Below are 21,092 nucleotides of genomic sequence, written 5' to 3'. Positions count from 1 at the left end.
GCGTGTTGAAGCTCATTTGCTCAGATTTATGTTGTGTACATCTGCATGTTATTAGTGTGAGTCAGCTGCAGGGTTTGTATTACTGTTTGCTCGCCCTCCTGGGCTGGAGCTCCTGCATGCAGAGGAGGATCTGAGGTCTGTTTGCTTATCCATGTTAGAATGCTTGAGGACAACATTCACAGAGCTTTGTTATCTGGTCAAAGGCCACAGCATCTGCATTTTGTCTACATTTTTGTTAAGTCGGTTTATCAGACGCTTTGGGTGCGAACAGCAGCCTGCTGCTGGAAGCCAGATTGAGAGCAGAGTTGAGGCTGGAAAAGCGAAACAATGATCCATTTGTGTTGTGTGGTAATTCTCTGTGGACTCATCACTACGAGCAGCAACCTCTTTCGCATTACACATACTCATTTGAGCCATGGTTAATATAAAAAAGATAAATGTCACAATTATTTTATTTTGACAAAGTTCTTGTATGGTTGCCTGTGATACGAAAGTTTACGTGGCTTGGTAACAGGATCATGCTTTAATATTGTGTAACTAACACAAGCAGAGAAGAGTCATAAAGGCAGTTAAGTGACTCAGTAATGTCTGTTACACAGCAGTGCTCTAAAGTTTTAACATTAGCTGCCGTGAGCTAGTAAGATTGTAGCAGCGAAACCGTGGAATGTGTTGAATTGAGAGAAGGTGTGTTTTATAGTTTATTAGCTTAACTTAGAAATAAAATGTTCGGGTTCCTTTCAATAAATTCAATGTCGGGACTCGGCAGTACGTCGGACTTGTTTCCGGTGGGGGTTAGCTTTCGCCAGGCCTGCACTTTGTCACCAATCCTATTCGTGATATTCATGGACAGGATATCGAGGCGTAGTCGGGGGGAAGAGGGTTTGGAGTTCGGTGTGCTGAGGATCTCATCGCTGCTTTTTGCAGATGATGTGGTCCTGTTGGCATCATCGGTCTGTGACTGGTCGGTATGTGAAGTGGCTGGGATGAGGATAAGCACCTCTAAATCTCACGCCATGGTTCTCAGCAGGAAACCGATGGATTGCCTACTCCGGGTACGGAATGAGTCCTTACCCCAAGTGAAGGAGTTCAAGTACCTCGGGGTCTTGTTCGCGAGTGAGGGGACGATGGAACGTGAGATTGGCCAGAGAATCGGAGCAGCGAGGGTGGTATTGCATTCGCTTTACCGCACCGTTGTGACAAAAAGAGAGCTGAACCGGAAGGCAAAGCTCTCGATCTACCGGTCAATCTTCATTGCTACTCTCACCTATGGTCTCGAGGACTGGGCGATGACCGAAAGAAATAGATCGCGGGTACAAGCGGCCGAAATGGGTTTTCTCAGGAGGGTGGCTGGCGTCTCTCTTAGAGATAGGGTGAGAAGCTCAGTGATCCGTGAGGGACTCGGAGTAGAGCCGCTAGTCCTTTGTGTTGAAAGGAGCCAGCTGAGGTGGTTCGGGCATCTAGTGAGGATGCCCCCTGGGCGCCTCCCTAGGGAGGTGTTCCAGGCACGACCAGCTGGGAGGAGGCCACGAGGAAGACCCAGGACTAGGTGGAGAGATTATATGCCTGGAATGTTGTTTGAAAAAAGTTCAATTGATTCCCAGCCCTATTTCCCAATGTTGTCTAAGAGCTTCCATGTCTCTGTGTGTGGCATACATAAGCTAGATTCTGTGTTGAATGTCCAGACACAGGTATGGGTATTGCTGTTTTTTTTCTGTCTGTGTCCCTGGATGAATTTCCAGGGAAATGTTACATAACTGTCAGACTCTGTTGTAAAAAAAGAGATGGTGATGTTTTCATACCAACCTACAGATTGGACCTTGGATTGGATTCTCCTATTGATTTACCGTTCTCCATCAGGGTAACCCTCTCAAAAAGTTGAATTCATGGTATTTTAGTTCTACTTCTCTGAATGACTCAAGCACAAGGTATTTTTAGGAGGAGGATTTTTCTCTGAATACTGAGGATCTTACTCAATTCAAGACCACACTCCATTAGTATGGAAGCACCCCGCCCCCCCAAAATGCTCTGCTGCATTGCATAAGACATCTGGCAACCAGCCCTGAAACCAAACCACTGTATGATGAAGCCACATGTGGAAATGCTCTCTCTGCTGTCTTGGATTTTCACCCAGCCCCATCCAAATATTTACCGTCTGTCTCATCACTTCTTCAGCCCTGATTTCACCACAGAATAGGCAGCCGGTGTCGAGCTGCTCGGCGGAGAAGTGGTTTGGAAGCAGCCGTCGAACCGAATGTTTGTATTGTGGAGACGGGAGAGATCTGGTTGATTAAGGAAGCTTGACCTGTTGAGAGCATGCTTATCTTAATGGTGCTTTGTTTGTGTGTTACTATGAGTGAAGACCAGTCTTAAAGGTAATCCACTGTGTTTATATTGATTTAACCCAGAAAGGTTCCAGGGACTCATGTATAGACAGGTGACAAATGTGGGGAAGAGGCCAGGTCTCAATACGCCAGTACAAGTCGGGTGGAGCAGGGTCACGTCTAATAGATGCAGGTACCAGCCTCAGTTTTAGAACTCTATCACTGAATTGGAGCTAAGAAAATGATACAAGAACAAATTGTATGTACCCTCCACTAATGACTGCTAAAATGAAAACACCTGGATCTGTGCCTCCTCCTCTCTGACTGCAGCTCAGTAGAGGGTGTTCCAGCTCGCTGTAAATGAGGCCCGTCGGGCCTGGCTCTTGAAGCCACAATCAATAGCTTTTAAGTGGCTTTGCAGTTGTTCTGATCCCTGGTGAGAAATGGATATTGGAATCAATAAGTTCTCAGTTTCTCCACAGTAACAATAATGAGTTAGTGAAGGGATGAGAAACGGATGTCAGTACTACTGTAGAGTTCCTCGTCCAGCGCGTCGTGCTTCGGGTCTGCGGCTGGACCTTTTCCTTCATGTTGATGCGAGGACAAGTTAATGATGTGCAGGCTAATCATATCATATCGATCCAGGGCCTTCGTCAGTTCTCAGCCATCGTGGAGCTCTTTGGCTCTTAGATCATATTCATGAAACCATCAGCTGGATGAGCACGGAAAGAAGAAAGTGGCTAACAGATTTATTAATGAGGACCTCGCATGAAGTGTTTATTGATCCATGCGTCTTACTCCTTAAACTCAGATCAAGATATCTTATTCAGGACTTTCTTTTTATGATTTGTGTTTTTAGGATCTTTCTGAACTTACGGTACCATGGTCCTATCATACAATCAGTCACGTATCGTATGGCTGGGGTGAAATGGTTCTTCTTTAGCTGCACATATGAGGCTTAAGGCCTCAGTATGCTTAATCAAAGTGGGGTTTTTTTTGGATCATTTTGGATAATCTAACAGCATCTGAAACCTGGTGGAACCAGGATGTCTGTTTATTTTTGTAACTTTCAGCGATTGGCCAGGTGTTGAGGTTTTAAAGTAAGACAGGGTTCGAACTTCTCTATCAAAGCTACTTCCATTATATTTAGCGTGTACAACCAAGTGTAACTCCTTGGATGAGGAGAAGCTGTTCTAAAGTTTGCACTGTTATCCCCATTTGTACGATTCATTGTGTCAAAACTACAAAGATACAAAAGACACCTCTGCCTTTGGACACGTAGGAAATGGTGTGGCTGCCTTTAGGTCCCCCAAAAGGTCCTGTATCTTCAGACCAGTTATCAATACCTGATTAAGACTCGGTATTGCTTGAAGATTTGTGTTTGTGCAGGTGTGTTTGTTCCGCTGCCTTGCGCGAAGCTGACACCCTCCCTCGCTAACGCCCGCTTGCTCTCTCTCCATCTTAATACCAGGTCTGAACAGGGCCTCTGGTCTTTGTGTAAAATAGCACTAACTGTCTATACATTGTGACCACTTATGTATTGCAATGTATGTGTCTCAAGTCCATAGATATTTATATCTATGTGCGTCTCTCTTCAGATTTTTTTGGACGATAATATCGTATATCGTCTTTTTTCTTAAAGCAATATCGTCAGTAGGGAAATTTCAATATCACCCAACCCTAGTCCAACAAGTTGAAACAGTTTGATTGGGTTTGTATTAAATCTGCGACGAGGACATTAGGAAATCATCAAGCATCCTCTCTCAAATATAATGACTTTTTTATCAACAAACTCTTTGTCAATCTGAGATGAGGAATTTTGTTTTTAAAGCTTATTCCAGCCCCCTGCCTCCACAAACAGCAGAGCATGCTTCCACACTCCCAGGCTCCTGAAGAGAGCCAGTGTTCAGTTCAGATAGAAGCATTTTGTTCGAGGTAACAATGTCCCTGGAAACCTTCCACCCAGAGAGGGTGGAAGTAGACCGCTGTGCAGCTGAAACATTCTCCCCTGCCGATCGGGGCTCGACACTGGCAGTTTTTCAAACGCACTGGGCCGTTACCACATCAAACCTCTCGGGACCGGGGCTTAGTCACAGGGAGCTCCAGCCATAATACTGAGGCCGAACCACTGCATGGTTTGCTTTGGCACTTCTACACTGGACTGGCCTGCTGCTTGTACCGGCAGGCACCTTGGCTGACCCGACTGAGCTGGTCCCTCCCTGACTGGGCTCTGCTGAGGCACGCTGTGGTAGGTCGTCAGGGTTTCAACTCACCTACAGAGTAGTCTTGAGAATTGAAAATAATAGATTTGACAAAACAACTTGACACAAGGTCTAGTTACCGTACTAGCTTTTTCCGTAGCTTTAGATTCAGACTAAAGGCGATCATGTCCATATATCGTATGATAAGTCAATAACGTACAAATTATCGAGGTCATGCCCATATATCGTATAAGTTGATAACGTAAACATTATTGTGGTCATGTCCGTATATCGCACGATAAGTCGATAATGTAAACGTTATTGTGGTCATGTCTGTATATCGTACGATAAGTCGATAACGTAAACGTTATTGTGGTCATGTCCGTACATCGTACGATAAGTCGATAACGTAAACATTATTGTGGTCATGTCTGTATATCGTACGATAAATCGATAACGTAATTATCGTGACAGACCTAGAGATGCCTTGATATTAGTTTAGAGGAGGTCAGTTTGTTGTCATTAACACTGTGATAATGACAGGAAGCCAGCACAGGATCATTAGTCAGTCAGCTGAGACTGGACTGGACTAAGCTCTGGATTGGCAGGCAGATGTCCATTTGATCATGCTGGGCAGTATTTCCACTTGTTTTATCTGATTCAATAAAAGAGACTGTAAAGCTTCCACCGTATGAATATTCCTCCTTTCATGATTATTTGAGCAGATCCTTCAGAGGTCAACAGTCTGCTGGACGAGAGCAGGCCGGCTTCATGTTACTGCTGTGATCCCCAAGTCTGTCCTTTCCTAGAGGCAGCCCTTCATCTCTGTCTGTCCTCCTCTCTGAAGGACACAGATTGATCTGGAGCGTGCAAAGCAGACCGCTCAGCTCTTTTTGGTACATTTCCTAATCATACACCACTTGGATTTTTGTACCCCCGAGCGGTGACCCAGTGAACTACCAGAGGGCATTCTGCTCCACTTCTCCTCTCTTCCTGTCTGAGCAGAAGGTTTGGACAGGCTCGGAGCAGTCTGGCGCGGAGCCTCCGTAACGCTGAGGACGAAAGCTGCAAAATGGCACCCAGGAGGAAATCAGAAACATGCGCTCGCCTCTCTGTCTCTGGTGTTGGAAGTCATTTTCAGATTTCATTCACTTTCTGGCCCTGTGTTGACTTCGGGCAAACACGCAAGCATGCATGAAGGCACGCAGGGGGATTAAGGAATGAGTGTTTTGTTGTTTTGCGAAAGTTTTAATCTCTAAAGCTGCTGGGGGGGGGAGTTGGGGGGGCACAGGACTTTTGATCCACTCACCCCACACTGTGGAGGTCCAGCACAGGTTAAATGAAAGATTTATCTGGTTGAATTAAATCCAACACTGGATATATTTTGTCTCGTGGCTCTGTTATGGGAAAACCCGTTATTCCCCAAAAACAGTGTACAAATTCTGTATTTACTTAGTTTAGTTGATCTTTGCCATTGTGTTCTGCCTGAATCCTCTGTTAGCCTTTGGTTGTCTTGAATGTTTTGGGTGCAGTTGAGGTTAACGATGACACAGAAGGGAAGTCAAAGCAACGGCTGCACTGCCAAGGCAAAAAAGGCTGTGGGAAACCACAAAACTAAAACACTCAGCATGCAAAACAGATAACAAAATATATACACACACTGACCACCCCTACTGCCGTCTCCTCCTGTTTCCTGTCTTAATCTGTTAAATTCTTCTGCTATTCAGCTTCTATCCATCATCACACACTGGTGTTAGTCATAGCCCAACCTTTCCTCCCCATTCTTCATTATCTCTAGCTGACAGCAAGACCTTGTGCTACGCTGTTGTTGTTTCCATTCCACATGAAGGAGGGGGACTTCCTGTGTAGATGTTGTACGTTTTGGAAATAAGTAACCCGTTAGTATAATCCTTTAGGATCCTGGAGTAGTCCATTTATCTGTTGACTGTGTGGCTGAAGCCAACAAGAGAGGGAGAGCCAGGGTTCGTTTTCCTGGAACATAAATGCAGAGAAACTTCTCTCCTTGCACAGTGATCTCCCCGACCCCCCATTCATCTCTTCCACTGCTCTGTCTCTTTTCACCTCTCAGTCTGGCCAGGGGGGGTGGGAGGGAACTATATGACACCAGGAGCAGAGCATGAGATTCCTGGAAGCCTCCACCTTTTATGTTGCAAATGTTCACCTCGCATGACGCGCTGTCACAGCAGAACGCCGCGAGTCAGATACACATAGAGGTGGATTTCATCTGTCCGCTCAGCATGGATGCAAAGCAGTGACAGCCATGCTCTTCTTCATGTAGAATGATGCCTTAATCAAATTTATTAAGTGATTTAATTCTTATTAAAGTGAATGAATGATCCAGTAAATCGTCACCATAGTAATCAAGATGATGCCATCAAATAGAATGCATTTGTGGAGCTCTAAATCTAGTCCTTTGTTTTTCCAGGTCTTTAAAGGTGAATTTCAGCTACCAGATTTCCTAAAAGAACAATCACAGGTACAGTAACATTTCTGCCTGTTGTTGAGCGTTTTCTTTTTTTTCATATTTTTTTTCAAATTCAGCCTTTTTTTATAGTCTGATTTGAGTTAAACCATCTGCAACTCAGTGGAAGATCTCGTTACAGATTTCCATCTGCTCACATTTATTCATCTCCTCTTGTTTTTTACTTCAGTTTCTTGCCATATGTTGTCGTTTTCTGGTCTCAGCTTCATGATTGTCTTCATGTTTTTTGGTCTTTTAGTGGTTATTTTGTTTGTTAGACTTCTTTGTGTTGCCTTGTTGTTTCTCGGTTTAAGAGCCTGATGTTGGCTGAAGAGCACTGCTGCCCTCCTCTGGTGGACAGAAGAACCTGCATCTACCTTTTACATGTTTTAGGAAGAGTGTGTCTGCTTTTGATTTTCTAATAATGCCTTTTTTATCAAGACTGTCAGCCTCTTTGATCATTGAATGAGGGGGAAAGGAAATAAATATGTAAAGGTCAGTGTGTCCGCTGACTGTGGGCATCTTCTTGGTGGTTCAAGTAGCATATAGTGGTTTCCTTACTTCATCCTGAGACCACACTGTGTAACGTCTGTCTGTCTGTATGTATGTTGTTCCTCCATTCAGATTCAGAAGTCTGCAGAGAGACCCAAACCCAGTTAGGAGCAGCGGGGGGGCCGTAACCACAGCACACAGGTACAGCTCCTCCACTACATTCATACTTTACTAATTAAGATTTCATATATAAAACACACACACACATTACAGATGAAACTATCTAAAAGTATACAAAACAATTCAAACCAGCTCCAACAGTAAAATTACTTACATATTAATGCATCAGCGAATAATCTAATGATATAATATAAATATTCAGTGATTTGTTTTCTGCATTGATTACTTTCACTTCTTACTAGTTGTAATAGAGTACAACGTGATATTTCTACCTGTAAGGATCCGAATACTTCACCACTACCTAATCACACTGTCCTGTTAGCTTTGTTGCACCTTTTTAGGGAGAAGAAATTACACCTATAAAGGTGTAGTACGTGGTGTTCAACCTACTATACTATGACTTTTCTTCGACATAGTATACTCTGACTTTTTTTCAACATACTATACTATGACTTTTTTTGACATGCTAAACTATGACCTTTATTGACATACTATAATAAGACTTTTTTTCCCACATACTATACTCTGACTTTTTTTTAGACACATACTATGACTCTTTTTCGACATGCTATACTATGACTTGTTTTTTGATGAACTATACTATGACTTTTATCACTTTTTTTTCAAAATACTATTATACTATGACTTGTTTTCCACATACTATAACTTTTTTTTCCCACATACTATACTATGACTTTTTTTTCGACATGCTATACTATTATTTGTTTTCAACATACTACACAATGACTTTTTTTCGACATACTATACTATGAATTTTTTTCGATGAACTATACTATGACTTTATCACTTTTCTTTCAACATACTATTATACTGTTTTTTTTCCGACATAATATACTATGACTTTTTGACATTCTATTATTTTTGTGATCAATCAATTAATAATAAACTAAAACAATGTTTGAAAACCGTGAAAAACACACTTCACAATGTCCCAAAGCTCAAGGTGACATCTTGAAATGTTTTGTCTGACCAACAGTTGTAGTAGTTTACAACGATAGAAATCAGCAAATCCTCACATTCCCCACCAAATATGTTGATTCCTTTTTCATGGAGAGTTAGGTGAGAAGATCCAGAGCTCTGTCAAGTCTATACGCTAAATATGTAGCTGGAGCCAGCCGTCATTACGCCGCCTCATGTGCGGGACTATTTCCTGCACATAAAGCCCTTGAAACAGGGAATTATTGTTTGTACGCAAGCAAGATATAACCTGGTAACCAGTCAGCTTTAGAGATGCTGGTAGGAGGATTGTGTCACCTCTGGACAGAGCCAAGCTAGCTGTTTCCCCCTGGTTCCAGTCTTTATGATAGCTCTATCTTCATATTAAGCGTACAGTGGTATAGATGTCATTGAACTTTCATAAACTCTTCCTTTAACTGTCAGAGTGGTTAGTGTGCGGCAGACTGAAAGCATGAACAAACCACACAAATACTGTCCATGGATGAATATCTGTGTCACAGTGGGAACTCTGCTTTGATTTGAACTAACACAATACATTCTCATGTCTCGGAACAGGAGCAGAGGTGAAGTGGAACAGAAAATCGCGTACATCGTCTCACCCATCTCACCGTCTGTGTTGGGCCTCGGCACGTTTCAAAGGTCACATGACCACAGCAGGACCGTCTCCTCACCCGAGTCTACGGAGAACTCTTGGCCTTCGATGTTGTACTGTACAAAAACGAATACTAATACTTCTCACAACCACAGAATGTCTGCTGATTGTTATTTTTTCGTGTCACATCACGCTCATCGATTTTTAGAAATGATTTCTGGCTATTTAGAAAAAAACTCTGTGATTCTGTTGTAAGAAACTGCAGTGAACTGAAATCGCAAGAAGCATTTATGAATGGAAAATTAGCTTTTGGAAGATGCAATACCTATTTTAATGTTACTTTTTTTTCATGCCTTTGTATTGTGCAATGTCATGGGTACTGATCGGTATCAACGTGATAAACATTGTTTTTTTAAAACCTGTTGTCAGTCTGGTTATATTTGCTTGAATGGTGACTGATTAATCCCTCTGTAAGAAGAAAAGACAGTATGTATAGTATGTGGAAAAAAAGTCATGGTATAGTATGTGGGAAAAACGTTTTCAACATACTATACTATGACGTTTTTCGACGTACTATACTGACGTTTTTTTACATACTATACTATGACTTTTTTTCCACAAACTATACTTTGACTTGTTTTCCACATACTATGACTTTTTTTCAATAAACAATACTATCACTTTTTTTAAACAAACTATACTACAACTTTTTTCGACATACAATACTATCACTTTTTTTCGACATTAACTTATGACTTTTTTTCCACATGCTATACTATGTCTTCTTTTCGACGTACTATACTATTATTTTTTTTCTACTTACTATACAATTTTTTTTTTCGACATCCTATACTATGACTTTTATCACTTTTTTTCAGCACATTATACTATGACTTTTTTTTTAAATAATATACTAAGACTTTCATGACACATTTTTCAACATACTATTCTGTTTTTTCCCACATACTATGACTTTTTTTCACATACTATACTATGACTTTTTTTCGACATACTACACTGACTTTTTATAACTTTTTTTCAACATATTATACTATGACTTTTTTTTAAAATAATATACTATGACTTTCATGACATATTTTTCAACATACTATACTGTGACTTTTTTTCAACATACAATAACTGACTAGTATAGCATGTCAAAAAAAGTCAGTATGGTATGTCGAAAAAAAAATCGTAATTTAGTATTTCAAAAAAAGTCATAGTATAGTATGTGCAAAATAAGTCATAGTATGTGGAGAAAAGTCTTAGTATAGCATGTCGAAAAAAAAGTCATAGTATAATATGTCGAAAAAAAAAGTCATAGCATTGTATGATGAAAAAAAGTTATAGTATAGCATGTTGAAAAAAAGTCATATTGAAACAACTATCCCTTTTAACAAGTTTCAATGGCATACTTGTAAGCAAAGACTTGCTTATTTACACATCCGGCAGACATAGAGCAACATTAGCATTCAGTTGGAGTCGTGTTTGTGTCCACATGATAAATGTAAGTTTATTTAGTTAGTAATGTCTCCACCAACTCCTGAGGTAAATATCTGGCTCTTAAACTGCTATGTTCGCCAGCTCGTTGCTAACTTTTGTCTGTCTGCTGTTTGGTGTTGGACAGGTTGTGGCCTTTAAGAGCTTCTCTTTCTGTGATGATGAGACCAGTGAGACTGAACCTAATCAGTAAAGTTGAAAAACAAAAGGAGCTGAAAGATGCTAAAAAAAAGCTCTGTAGAGCTGAGGGGAACTGCTGAGTTGGCAGATAATCATTTGATCCATTTTTATTGATTAGCAGCTTCAACCGTTTCTGTTCATGCCTTTAAGAACTATAAAGAGAGAGGGAACACATACACTCAGAGAACATAAAGAGTTAAAAGGAAAGAGAGCAGCCCACTAATGAACAACCTCTTGTTTAATAATACATTACATTCAAGGCAAATGATACATCCTTACCAATACATATTCAGCAATGCAATCATTGGCTCTCTAAATAAATAGAAATTTGAATTCAGTGCACAACATTGAGAAAGAACACCTAACAGTCAACGTGTAACATAGTCTGCATACATTCTGCATCTCTGCACAGTATACACCTCCAACTAGTGCTGCTAAAACCAACATAAAAATAGATCTCAAAATAAGTTATATATATATATATGTTCCGACTGTCTTAGAAATATTGGGCTTTCGGTTCGTATTTACAGCAATATAGACGTTGATGGATTTTCTCAAACAACAGAAATTGCACAGTAGTTAAAGAATCCAAGATCACCATTTTCAAAAATATTTTACACACATATAGTAAACAGTCAGTCTTCAAGATGCAGTATGAAATTGCACATTGTCGTCATGCCACAGAGGGGGCTGTTTCAAGGCTTTGGTACACAATGTCCTGATTGGAAGAAAAAGCTCTGCTACGGGCCCCGGTTTCCCCTGGCGACCCTCTTTCGTTGCCGTGGTGGAGGGGGAGAGGCCGTAGCGAGGTACAGCCGCACCACCGCCCGTTCCTTGGATCAAACTAGCGAGCCAGAGAGCCGGATGACTACAGTACACTTCAGGATTGGGGAAGACTCTTGGCACTTGAATCACAGGTGCAGGTCCGTGCTGGATGACCAATCGTATGCAGCCGTGTTGGACATTTTAAGGAGACGAGGAGGGTTGGTGATAAAGGGTCACACGGACGTCGGGGATTGGAAAACGGTATCAAAAATTTCCCAGATTCCCTTCAGATACAAACATGAATGTACTCTGTGCTGTTACTGTGAAGCTGAAACCAACCCTAATACTGATTCACTGAACACTAGAGAACGTTTGGCATTAAGAGCAGCTTCTTCTCAGACCACAGACTTGTTATTTAGACCAACTGAGTCCAAGCAGGTTTTATTTGCAGAGGCAGGAAGAGAATCAGGTTCCTCATGGACAATTGCAACCACTTTTCCTGACAGTACTGCCTTCAGATCAGCGAGCATGTTTGTCTCTAGTTCCGAAGGAAACATGGATTTGTGTAAAGGACAAGGCTGGTTTATATTTATATTTTTCTTTTTGTAAACAAATCCCATGAAAAGACCCAACCAACAATGATTGTATCTACTAACAAGTACTGTGTGTGTAGCCTTACATCCTATATATCTCATTCCTCTGTGCACTTTGTTCAAAAATATCACCAATGAAACACACTGATCAAAAATACATCAGTGATCCACGCTGTTGCCCTGGGTGACATGGTCCTTGATTACCATACACCCATCAGACATAGTTCTGTTTAGGGTTGATTACTGGCTTATTACTGGATTACTGGCACTGAGTGCAGAAGACCGCCTTCATGTTTCAACTAAATGTCCAAGAACACTGATCCCATTCTTCAAATCAGTGCAACAACATGCTGCATGTTCAACGCCATCGACATCCCCTCCTCCCCTCTGAGGCAGTAATAACCTCAGGTCAAAGAGAGAGAATCAAACCATTCTGTAGGACTGATATTTTCTTCCTTTAAAGGTTATACCTTTAAGAGGAATTGCTCTAATATTACCACATTATCTTACAAATGTTAAAGAATAATATTACAAAATTCTTCACAAAAAGTCTGTTTCTAAAACCAAACCTCATTGATGGCAAGAAATCCAGGGAGAAAGGTGACATATTCCCAGAGGACTCATTTTAAAACTGTAAATACTAAGTACAGCAAATGTATATTAATCCGCCACTGAAAATAGTCCCCAACAAATTCACTATTTACTTTTGTTTGTGTAAAGTTTGCTAAAAAACTATGGTGGCCAGCTTTTTTAGTAAATTACAGAGCTTTTTTTTTTTAATGAAACTATGTATTTGAGACCGAGTTTTAGAGATGAACGTCTTTAGTAGGAACCAATGGGCATGAGACTGAGAGTTGGAAAAGTTTGGTCTTTCCATGGGATTTGTTGACAATAACAAAAAATGTAGAATAATGCCAGCCTTTTTGTGAAAGGAATATCCACCTTTAGAAACAGGTAAATATAACAGATCTGTTACTTTCTTTCCATTCTCAAAGGTGTTTCTTAATCATGTTTCATTTTATTATACCCTCTTTCTCTCAGCTGGGTGTGTCTACTTCTTCTTACCAGCCACACATCTATAATACTGGATTTATTGGACAGTTTCCTCTTTTCAATGTGTCCTTCAGGCAGTGTGTTTCTCAGCTCCGTGTCCTTGGAAACTTCAGCCAACCTCGCAGAAGCCAACTGAATCATGGCCGTAGGCAGGCTTTTAGAAATACTGAGGTCTCCTCCAGTGCAGCTCAACCCATCTTAGAAATCTTTGATTAGCCAAAAACTCTTCACAGTTTCAAACATTTCTGAAGGTTGGAGGAAAAAAAAATCACAATTTATTTTAAGTTATGTTTAAAAGTTATAAATTTGTATTTCCCAACATAGTGGTCCAAAATGTTTTGGGTAATACTAAATCCCTTTATTTTAAATAAATGTTTTGCTTAAAAATTGTGACATTTTAAGATATATATTCTAAAACATATCAGCCTTGAAACCTGACATGTGTAACACGTGTGTTATCATAGACTGTTGATTCCTCCTCTGGTCATTAAATGCCCCAAATACCCAGAAATATTACCAAAGCCAAGACCTCAGCATCCCCAGCGGTAGCTCTGATCCATACTACAAAATAGAGATTTGATATTAAAGTAAGGAGGAAGGCTTGTGTGCTTTTGTCTTCACTGTTGTGCTCTGCTGCCATGTTCCTTCGGGCTTGAAACAAGGATTAAACACGCGTTAACCAGTGACTAACATGCTCAGGAAAGTTGGCTGCAATTCATCCTGAGTTTTCTCAGCAGTTTGGCCTCATGTGGAGCCTCCGGCCCCCACAAACTCCGTGAGGCCTTCACAGGCACCAGGAAGGAAAGCCTCACAAAAAGGGCAACTAAGTGCCCTGGGCTGTTACTGATAAAGGCAACGTTTGTGTGATAATGAACTCTTGGACAAAAAGGGGAAAAAAGGAGGGGGGTATAAACACACATGCTTGTTGTAGAAAACACTCATGAAAAGGTAGTTGGCACAGTCCATTTGGTCACTAATGAAAACTTCTTCGTGGCTATATCTTCTGCTCCTCTGACAATGTTGTATTGTTGTATAATCCTGCACTCTAGTGGCCTCCGCTGGCGTTACATCACACTGAGAACGCTTCAGCTTCCTGACAATCATCCAATACCAGTCAGGAAAAGGGTGACACTCTAGAAAACTGGAGTATTGATAGAACCAATGCTGTTTCGGAGTGTGTGTGTGTGTGTGTGTGTGTGTGTGTGTGTGTGTGTGTGTGTGTGTGTGTGTGTGTGTGTTTCCATGCACTGCAGGACTGGGGAGACTCAAGAATGTGTTCACAGTGTGATCAAACTCACAAGCATGCAGACAAATCCACATGTCTGAACGGACACCATGGGCATTCCATGTGAAGGTAAATGTAAACAGATCGAGGCCGAGCTCCAGAGCCGAGCCACTCCAGCAGCGCTGCAAGGACCTTCATCTGGGCAGGGAGGAGACCTGGACTCCCTGGACCTGCTCTGGATAGGTGGAGGCCTGGAAACACTCGGTGTCTCTGAGGGATGAGAGGAAGAGCCGAGTGTCCTGTAGTCGGACCCTCTCGCTCTGCATCCTCCCATTCCTCGTCCTCCTCGTCCTCCTCCTCCTCCTCTATAGTCACTTGTTGTCCATCAGAGACTGTACTTTATGCACCAGCTCACGTGCTATCTTCAAGATATGTTGGACATCATGACGCTCAGCCATTTCTGTGGATCAGACATTGTTAGAGAGGCAATTCCAAAAATAAACAGTACATATACAATACAGTTTACACATCGCCTGCAAGAACCACCACTTCCTCTTTTCACCCCACCTTAAAGTGTGCTTGTTTGAAAGACGTTTATCTTTAGACATCATTAGACGTGCTTATGGAGTCTACACTTATGCATAAGAACATGCCTTCCTGCAGGTTTTAGCAGGTAAGCTACACCAGTGGTTCCCAACCTTTTAGTGTGCCCTCACACTGCTACCAGATGAGCTCAAGTACCCCTTCACACCACCTGTCATGTTCCTATCCAACTCGGTCTCTTAGTAGATTTGGATTGAAGTTTGAATGTATACCTCTACCATGTTTCAACCATTTATCCATTAGTTTTGTTACATCATCACTACACAATAGAACTGGTCATGACAAACTGTAAATGCCTGATGGCAGCCGTGACGGGATAGTGAGGAATAACACACAGTACCCACAATACTGTGTGTGTGTGTGTGTGTGTCTCTTACCATTGAAGAACTTAATAATGTCAGTGAAGTCCATGTTGTTGTCCATGATGATGTCACGGTAAACTGTGACGAAGGCCAAGGCCAGAAAGAGTACAAAGTGCCTCGAGGAAATCCTGGGAGCCACCCAGATCACCTCCCACACCGCAAACACATCCTCGTACAGGAGCTCTGCACACACACACACACAAAACACAGATGAGATGATGATAGATGATGTTGATATCTAAGTGACGGAGCTGACTTTTAGCCCTTTAAGGCGCTCCTGCTTTCAACAGAACGATTACAGTAGACGGGGTGCAGCTGAGAGGAAGAGACATGTCACGAAGGTGTTGAATCTGTGACATCATGAGGACTCTTTAAAGCATCAGCACGTCATGTTACCATGGTTTCACCTCTGTTGAATGGTAAACCTCATGAGGATGTACATCTGTAATCACTTCCTGAAATGGTAGTAATGACACTTCTTTGATTTATTGTACTCATTTTTGTAGGTTTTTCCACCTTTTACGCTGCAGACAGTTTTGCTGTGAAGCACTTCTTTTCTCCTGCCCAGTGGCGGGAGAAGTACTCCCATCTTTTACTTACCGAAAACGTTGGAACAAATGTTCGATTTGCCATCTAATATCGTTAAACTGCCAGAATCCAAAATCGACACAGTTGATTTCTCGCCTCAAAATTCTCAGAAGTGAATTTAGTGATGAAATAGCTACAAAAAATGTAAAAAACTAGCAGTTTTTGGCTGCTGTTGTTGTTGTAACCGTAGCCTGTAGCGGTCCAGTGCTTTGCATTGTGGGATAAAGTAGGTGAGGTAGACTGGTCCGATGCATACTGGAGATTTTTTCCGAATCAGTACGACATCCGGGTATTTTTGGCATACTGGAGATTTTGCTTTTGTTCGCATACTGAATACTACATACTACATTTTGGCCAAATCAGTACGTACTACTAGTATAGTAAAAGGTTGTACTACTAGTATAGTATGAGGTTTCGGATACAGCACTTGGCCCCAGCACGGCTGTGACCGGTTGTTTTACTTCGGGCGTGTTGAAATCTTGCAAATGCCGTTAGGAAAAAAAATAGCTTTGGACCGTGTGTCGAGTTTTCTGCGACGTACGTATTGAGGCTTGTATTGTTTTAGACCAATGACGTCATTGAAGACGCCCGAAGCCAAAACACAGTTGAGAAATTATTGTTCCTGTATAAAAATGAATAAAGTCTCTATCATTTTCCTGTAATTACACAAGCACATTCACTGCCCTCTGCCCGGTTGAACCACTGCCTCACATCTGGAATATATCTGCCTGTTCTACACTCTTTGACCAACAGGTGGTTTCGTGTTCACATGAAGTCCAGATGAAGCCTCGTGAAATGAACCAATTTGCTGGAGAGCCTCAATGCTTTTACTTCTACTTTTTATTATATTTGCTCAGAGTTATGGAGTTAAGTACAGTACTTGAGCGAATTAACTTAGTTCCTTTCCACCACTGCTCCTGCCAGTCATGAGCTTCACCTGAACAGCAAAGAGGTTTAAGTCGTCTTCCTTACTTGTGACCCCCTCTGTGCCGATGCCTCAACTAAGCACTAGGAGTGTCCAGTGCACTACGACAAGGATAAGAACACCTGCCAGCTTCCCATCTGTGATCACGAGTCTGTCGACTCAATGCAGCTTTAAAGCAGACATATCAGTGAGCTGGAGAATATAATGTAGGTCAGAGAGAGGAAATAATGTGGCGCTCACCTCTCTTGAAGTCCAGCAGGAACCAGCGGTAACAGAAGTAGAAGTGAGTGTAATCTCCATTCTGCTGCATCAGTTCAAACAGCTCCGAGTCCAGGATCTGACATCAGAGTGAGAACAGAGAGAACGTCAGTGGGTTTCAGTAGAGGTGACCCTCTCTCACTCCTTCTCTCTCTCTTCTCTCTCTCTCTCTCTCTCTCTCTCTCTCTCTCTCTCTCTCTCTCTCTCTCTCTCGCTCACACACAGTAGAGTTATCCGTCACCTGGATCAGTGACCTCATGTTGGCAAAGTGTGTGTCCATGGCTCCGCCGTTAGGGAAGTTCTGAGTCATCCTCTTCATTAGCTGAGTGAAACAGCTGTAGGCCAGGCACTCTGACACGGGAAGAACATATGGTCATGTAGCCGGGACAGCACTTAAACGCTCTCACCGACAAATAATATTTCCCAATTGAATTTCAAACACTGATGAAATGATAAATGAGTGTCTATTTGCTGTGACAGCCAGCGGCGCCGGCAGATGTAATCCTGCACGCACTGTGCATACATTTTTTTAATGACTTTGTTCATTTTTTTGGATTCGTTTTTTTTATTTAATAATGTGCTTTAGATGCATTTGAAGGACGGTGATTGGTGTACTTTTGGACTTTACTGTGCTCTGGAGTTATTATAAATGTTTGGATCGCTCACTGTGTATTAATGTAGCCTGATCTTTATCTGACACTGCAGAAACACCAGGTTTAAACACGATGAACAGACACGCATTAAAAAACCTTACAAAACAGACGGTTTGATGTCATAGTAACCTTAACTGGGCTGACCTACATACTAACAGCCCCCTCCTGTGTTTGACCGTTGTATAACTAAACTTCATGTCCATGCATAAAACCCCACATGGTATTTGTAATGCAAGTGTTTATTTAATATTTCTATTATATTAGGCATATTAGCTTCAATTCTGTAACAGCTACTGGTGCTATTGTTCATCCATATTATTCACAATAATAATTACGGTCAGGAGATATAAAGTATATGATGATTATTTCTTCTCACCATCATCCAGGATGACCATGAGCGGAGCGAGCAGGTCGCACATGCCCTGAACGTAGCCGATCTCTAAATGCTCCCACACGTAGCTGCAGGCAAGAAGGACACACACACCAAGACAAATCACATTCAGCTCACCGGATGTCATGTACATGTGGAACACAGTGCATTTACTCAAGTACTGTACTTTTTTAAGGGGAGACACTACAGGTAAATATAAGAATTTGAACTAATAGATATCACCATGAAACCTCCCCAGTTGGTAAATTACTTACATTAAGACAATGATTTGTTAAGTTTTCAGAGATTTTATGTTTAGATATGCAAATGAGGCATTATCTTATTAAATATTTGCTAATCTGCAAACGTTTCCAGAACAGAAATCTGAACATTGGATAAAGCCAGGTTAAAAAAAAAAAAGAAAGTCAAAACAATTTCAAAAAAGCAGACGGGATTTAGATTATCTCTTTGTACCACTTAATAAATCAGAAAATACTGTCAACAGGCATAAAATAATACATTTTTGCTATTTGTTTAGGAATAAATGAATAAAACAAAAGTTCTATAAATTGGATTATGAACGATATATGAACAAACCCCTCTGAAAAAAACTCAGAATATGCAGAGGAATGAAAGTTTGGTGGATTTAAGTGCTGCTGAAATGGAGATTTCTGGCTCAGTTTGAGAAAAAACTCAAAACAGTCAAATTGTGGGCTGTAAAATCAAAACAAGGAGCTGAAAGACGCTAAACATCTCCACAGAGCTGAGGGGAACTGCAGAGTCAGGTGATAATTCTACAAGCGAAACACCTTTCATTTGTTCTATATGTTCATGTATAGCAGTTTTAAATGAAGGATCTAAATACTTCTTCTACATACCTGCACATGATGTTGCGTAGTTTCTCCAGGTTGGCTGGGGTGAAGTAATAATAGTTGCGGTCGCAGCGCTGCACATCTTTGTCTATCCGGTGGAGGTTGAGGGCGACTGTGTCCAACAGCTCGATCTGCTCAAAGGAACATTTGTGATGATTAACAACATTGGTGTCAACATCGGTGGGGGACTAAGTGTAAATCAAAGTTTTACGATGAGTAACCTCAGACTTTTAAACCACTTGTTGCAGACTTGCTCAGTCAGACTGAATAAACAGACGTACTGTACATACCGTATATGAGGAGAGTGAAGGTGATATCCCCTCTGCAGCTGCTTCATTGGTCACCAGTTTGTCCAGCTGACTGCACAGCCTGTCCTCAGTCAGAGAGTCCTGACGCCCCCTCAGCACACCCGAAGTCCTGCCCTCCTCCCCGCCCCCCCCTTCCTCCTCGGTGCTCTGACCGTCGTCTATGCTGGACAGGATCTGGGAATGAGCAGAGGTCACTGAGTAGTTTCTGGAGGACGGGAGACCCGAGTCGGGGGAGTCAAACTCCACTAGAGGTCGCTCCTCTGGAGGAAGGGCTGCAGGGGGAACTAGGGTGGTCATGGTGGGGGTACTGCCCTCTCCACTGGGGGTCTCCTGGCTCCCTGCATCCGGCTCATCCACCGACATAAACACCTGAAGAAGAATGGAACTTTAGAAGTGATAGAGGACAGTGATCATAAATCAGATCATATGGATCATCAGAGAGTGTGTGTTTATGTATTGTTCCAGTCTGAGGTTGTCAAGACTATAATATGAGTTTTTCTTTTTGTTGAATCTGGTAGCTCACGCCAATTATTCCCACGCTTTTGAAACCAGAAACAAATAAACGTGGGGTACACTGTGTGTATCACTGACATCAGTCTTTATAAGATCAGATGAATGTACTGAATCACTTTCACAGTACAAAGTTAAAGTTAAAGAGCAGTATATCCCGTGTGCTGATGTTGCTGCGAGAGGTTCTGGGTCCTTAATGAACTCTGCGTTTATAGTTGTTTCTAAATGAAGGGACATTGTGTCATTTCAGAGATGAATAGATTGTTGGATTTAGTTTAGAATTTAGCATTGCATTTCTGTAAAGTTGGGGGACGTGCAAGAGATAGATTAAAACTAGAATTACCGCCTCGCCGTTGTATGCCTCTGCCAACCACTCAAGTAGCAGTTTTCATCAATTATCCTGTTAGACATTTCTGGTAAATTGTCATAATTAGTATATGAATTCTTGAGTTATGGCTGAAAATGTGTTTTGTGAGGTCACAGTGACCTTTGACTACCAAATTCTAACCAGTTCATCCAAGAAATTCCCTCCAGGCGTTCCTGAGATATCACTTATAAAGAAGGAAATATATTAAGCAAAGATGTGAAAATGTTTAAAATACAATATCATACAATTAATATCAGACATACTTATAATAATTTGAATTACAGCGTTGGTTTGGGTTGATTATATTAGTCTGAGCTTCAGTCACAATCAGGACACTGTAGACTGTAACAACTACTCTCTATATTACTACTGTAGGTCTAACAAGGGGTCAGATGTGTGTGGGATGGATGTCATATTGTGTTGGGCTTCTTCACCTCGTTGCTGAGTGTCGAGTCTCTGTGAACGAGTCGCAGGACGTGACTGTCGATGCTGCTGCCTGAGGAGAGCTTGGCAAAGATGGCCGACTGCATCTCCTTCTCCCTCTGCTTGACAATCACCTCACAGGCCTTCCACTCCCGCATCACCTGCTGGTAGCGCTCCGTGATCTTTGCATCAATCTTCACAGGAGAAAAAAAGGCAATCACTGTGTGTTTGTGTGTGTGTGCGTGCGTATGCAAGTGTGCGTGGGCGTGGGCGTGTGCGTGCGTGCTGTAC

The 21,092-nt window shown here is 41.7% G+C and overlaps 2 protein-coding genes across 9 annotated transcripts in view; one reads left to right on the top strand and one right to left on the bottom strand.

Annotated features, from left to right (window-relative positions):
* Positions 1 to 9,664, top strand: part of tpst1 (tyrosylprotein sulfotransferase 1) — a 50,668-nt gene extending 41,004 nt beyond the window's left edge. The window contains exons 4-6 of one of the 2 annotated variants that reach the window (XM_074639987.1): positions 6,969 to 7,019; positions 7,629 to 7,697; positions 9,210 to 9,664. In XM_074639987.1, the coding sequence (XP_074496088.1) occupies positions 6,969 to 7,019; positions 7,629 to 7,664 (87 nt within the window). In that variant the 3' untranslated portion in view covers positions 7,665 to 7,697; positions 9,210 to 9,664. The remainder of the gene's footprint in view (positions 1 to 6,968; positions 7,020 to 7,628; positions 7,698 to 9,209) is intronic. The other variant, XM_074639988.1, reaches the window with a different exon arrangement.
* Positions 9,665 to 11,117: 1,453 nt separating this feature from the next.
* sgsm2 (small G protein signaling modulator 2) overlaps positions 11,118 to 21,092 on the bottom strand; it is a 70,766-nt gene continuing 60,791 nt past the window's right edge. For 5 of the 7 annotated variants that reach the window (XM_074639976.1, XM_074639974.1, XM_074639978.1 and 2 more), the window contains 8 exons: positions 20,813 to 20,995; positions 19,484 to 19,870; positions 19,200 to 19,324; positions 18,328 to 18,410; positions 17,540 to 17,649; positions 17,281 to 17,377; positions 15,543 to 15,710; positions 13,012 to 15,022 (listed from right to left, as the gene is read on the bottom strand). In XM_074639976.1, the coding sequence (XP_074496077.1) occupies positions 14,934 to 15,022; positions 15,543 to 15,710; positions 17,281 to 17,377; positions 17,540 to 17,649; positions 18,328 to 18,410; positions 19,200 to 19,324; positions 19,484 to 19,870; positions 20,813 to 20,995 (1,242 nt within the window). In that variant the 3' untranslated portion in view covers positions 13,012 to 14,933. Of the gene's footprint in view, positions 15,023 to 15,542; positions 15,711 to 17,280; positions 17,378 to 17,539; positions 17,650 to 18,327; positions 18,411 to 19,199; positions 19,325 to 19,483; positions 19,871 to 20,812; positions 20,996 to 21,092 lie in introns of all 7 variants that reach the window. The other 2 variants (XM_074639980.1, XM_074639981.1) reach the window with 2 other exon arrangements.

Source organism: Sebastes fasciatus, chromosome 7 (genome assembly GCF_043250625.1).
Source record: "Sebastes fasciatus isolate fSebFas1 chromosome 7, fSebFas1.pri, whole genome shotgun sequence".
Lineage (NCBI taxonomy): Eukaryota > Metazoa > Chordata > Actinopteri > Perciformes > Sebastidae > Sebastes > Sebastes fasciatus.
The sequence above is the reverse complement of the archived record's forward strand: the minus strand, read 5'-3'. Positions and strand labels throughout refer to the sequence as shown.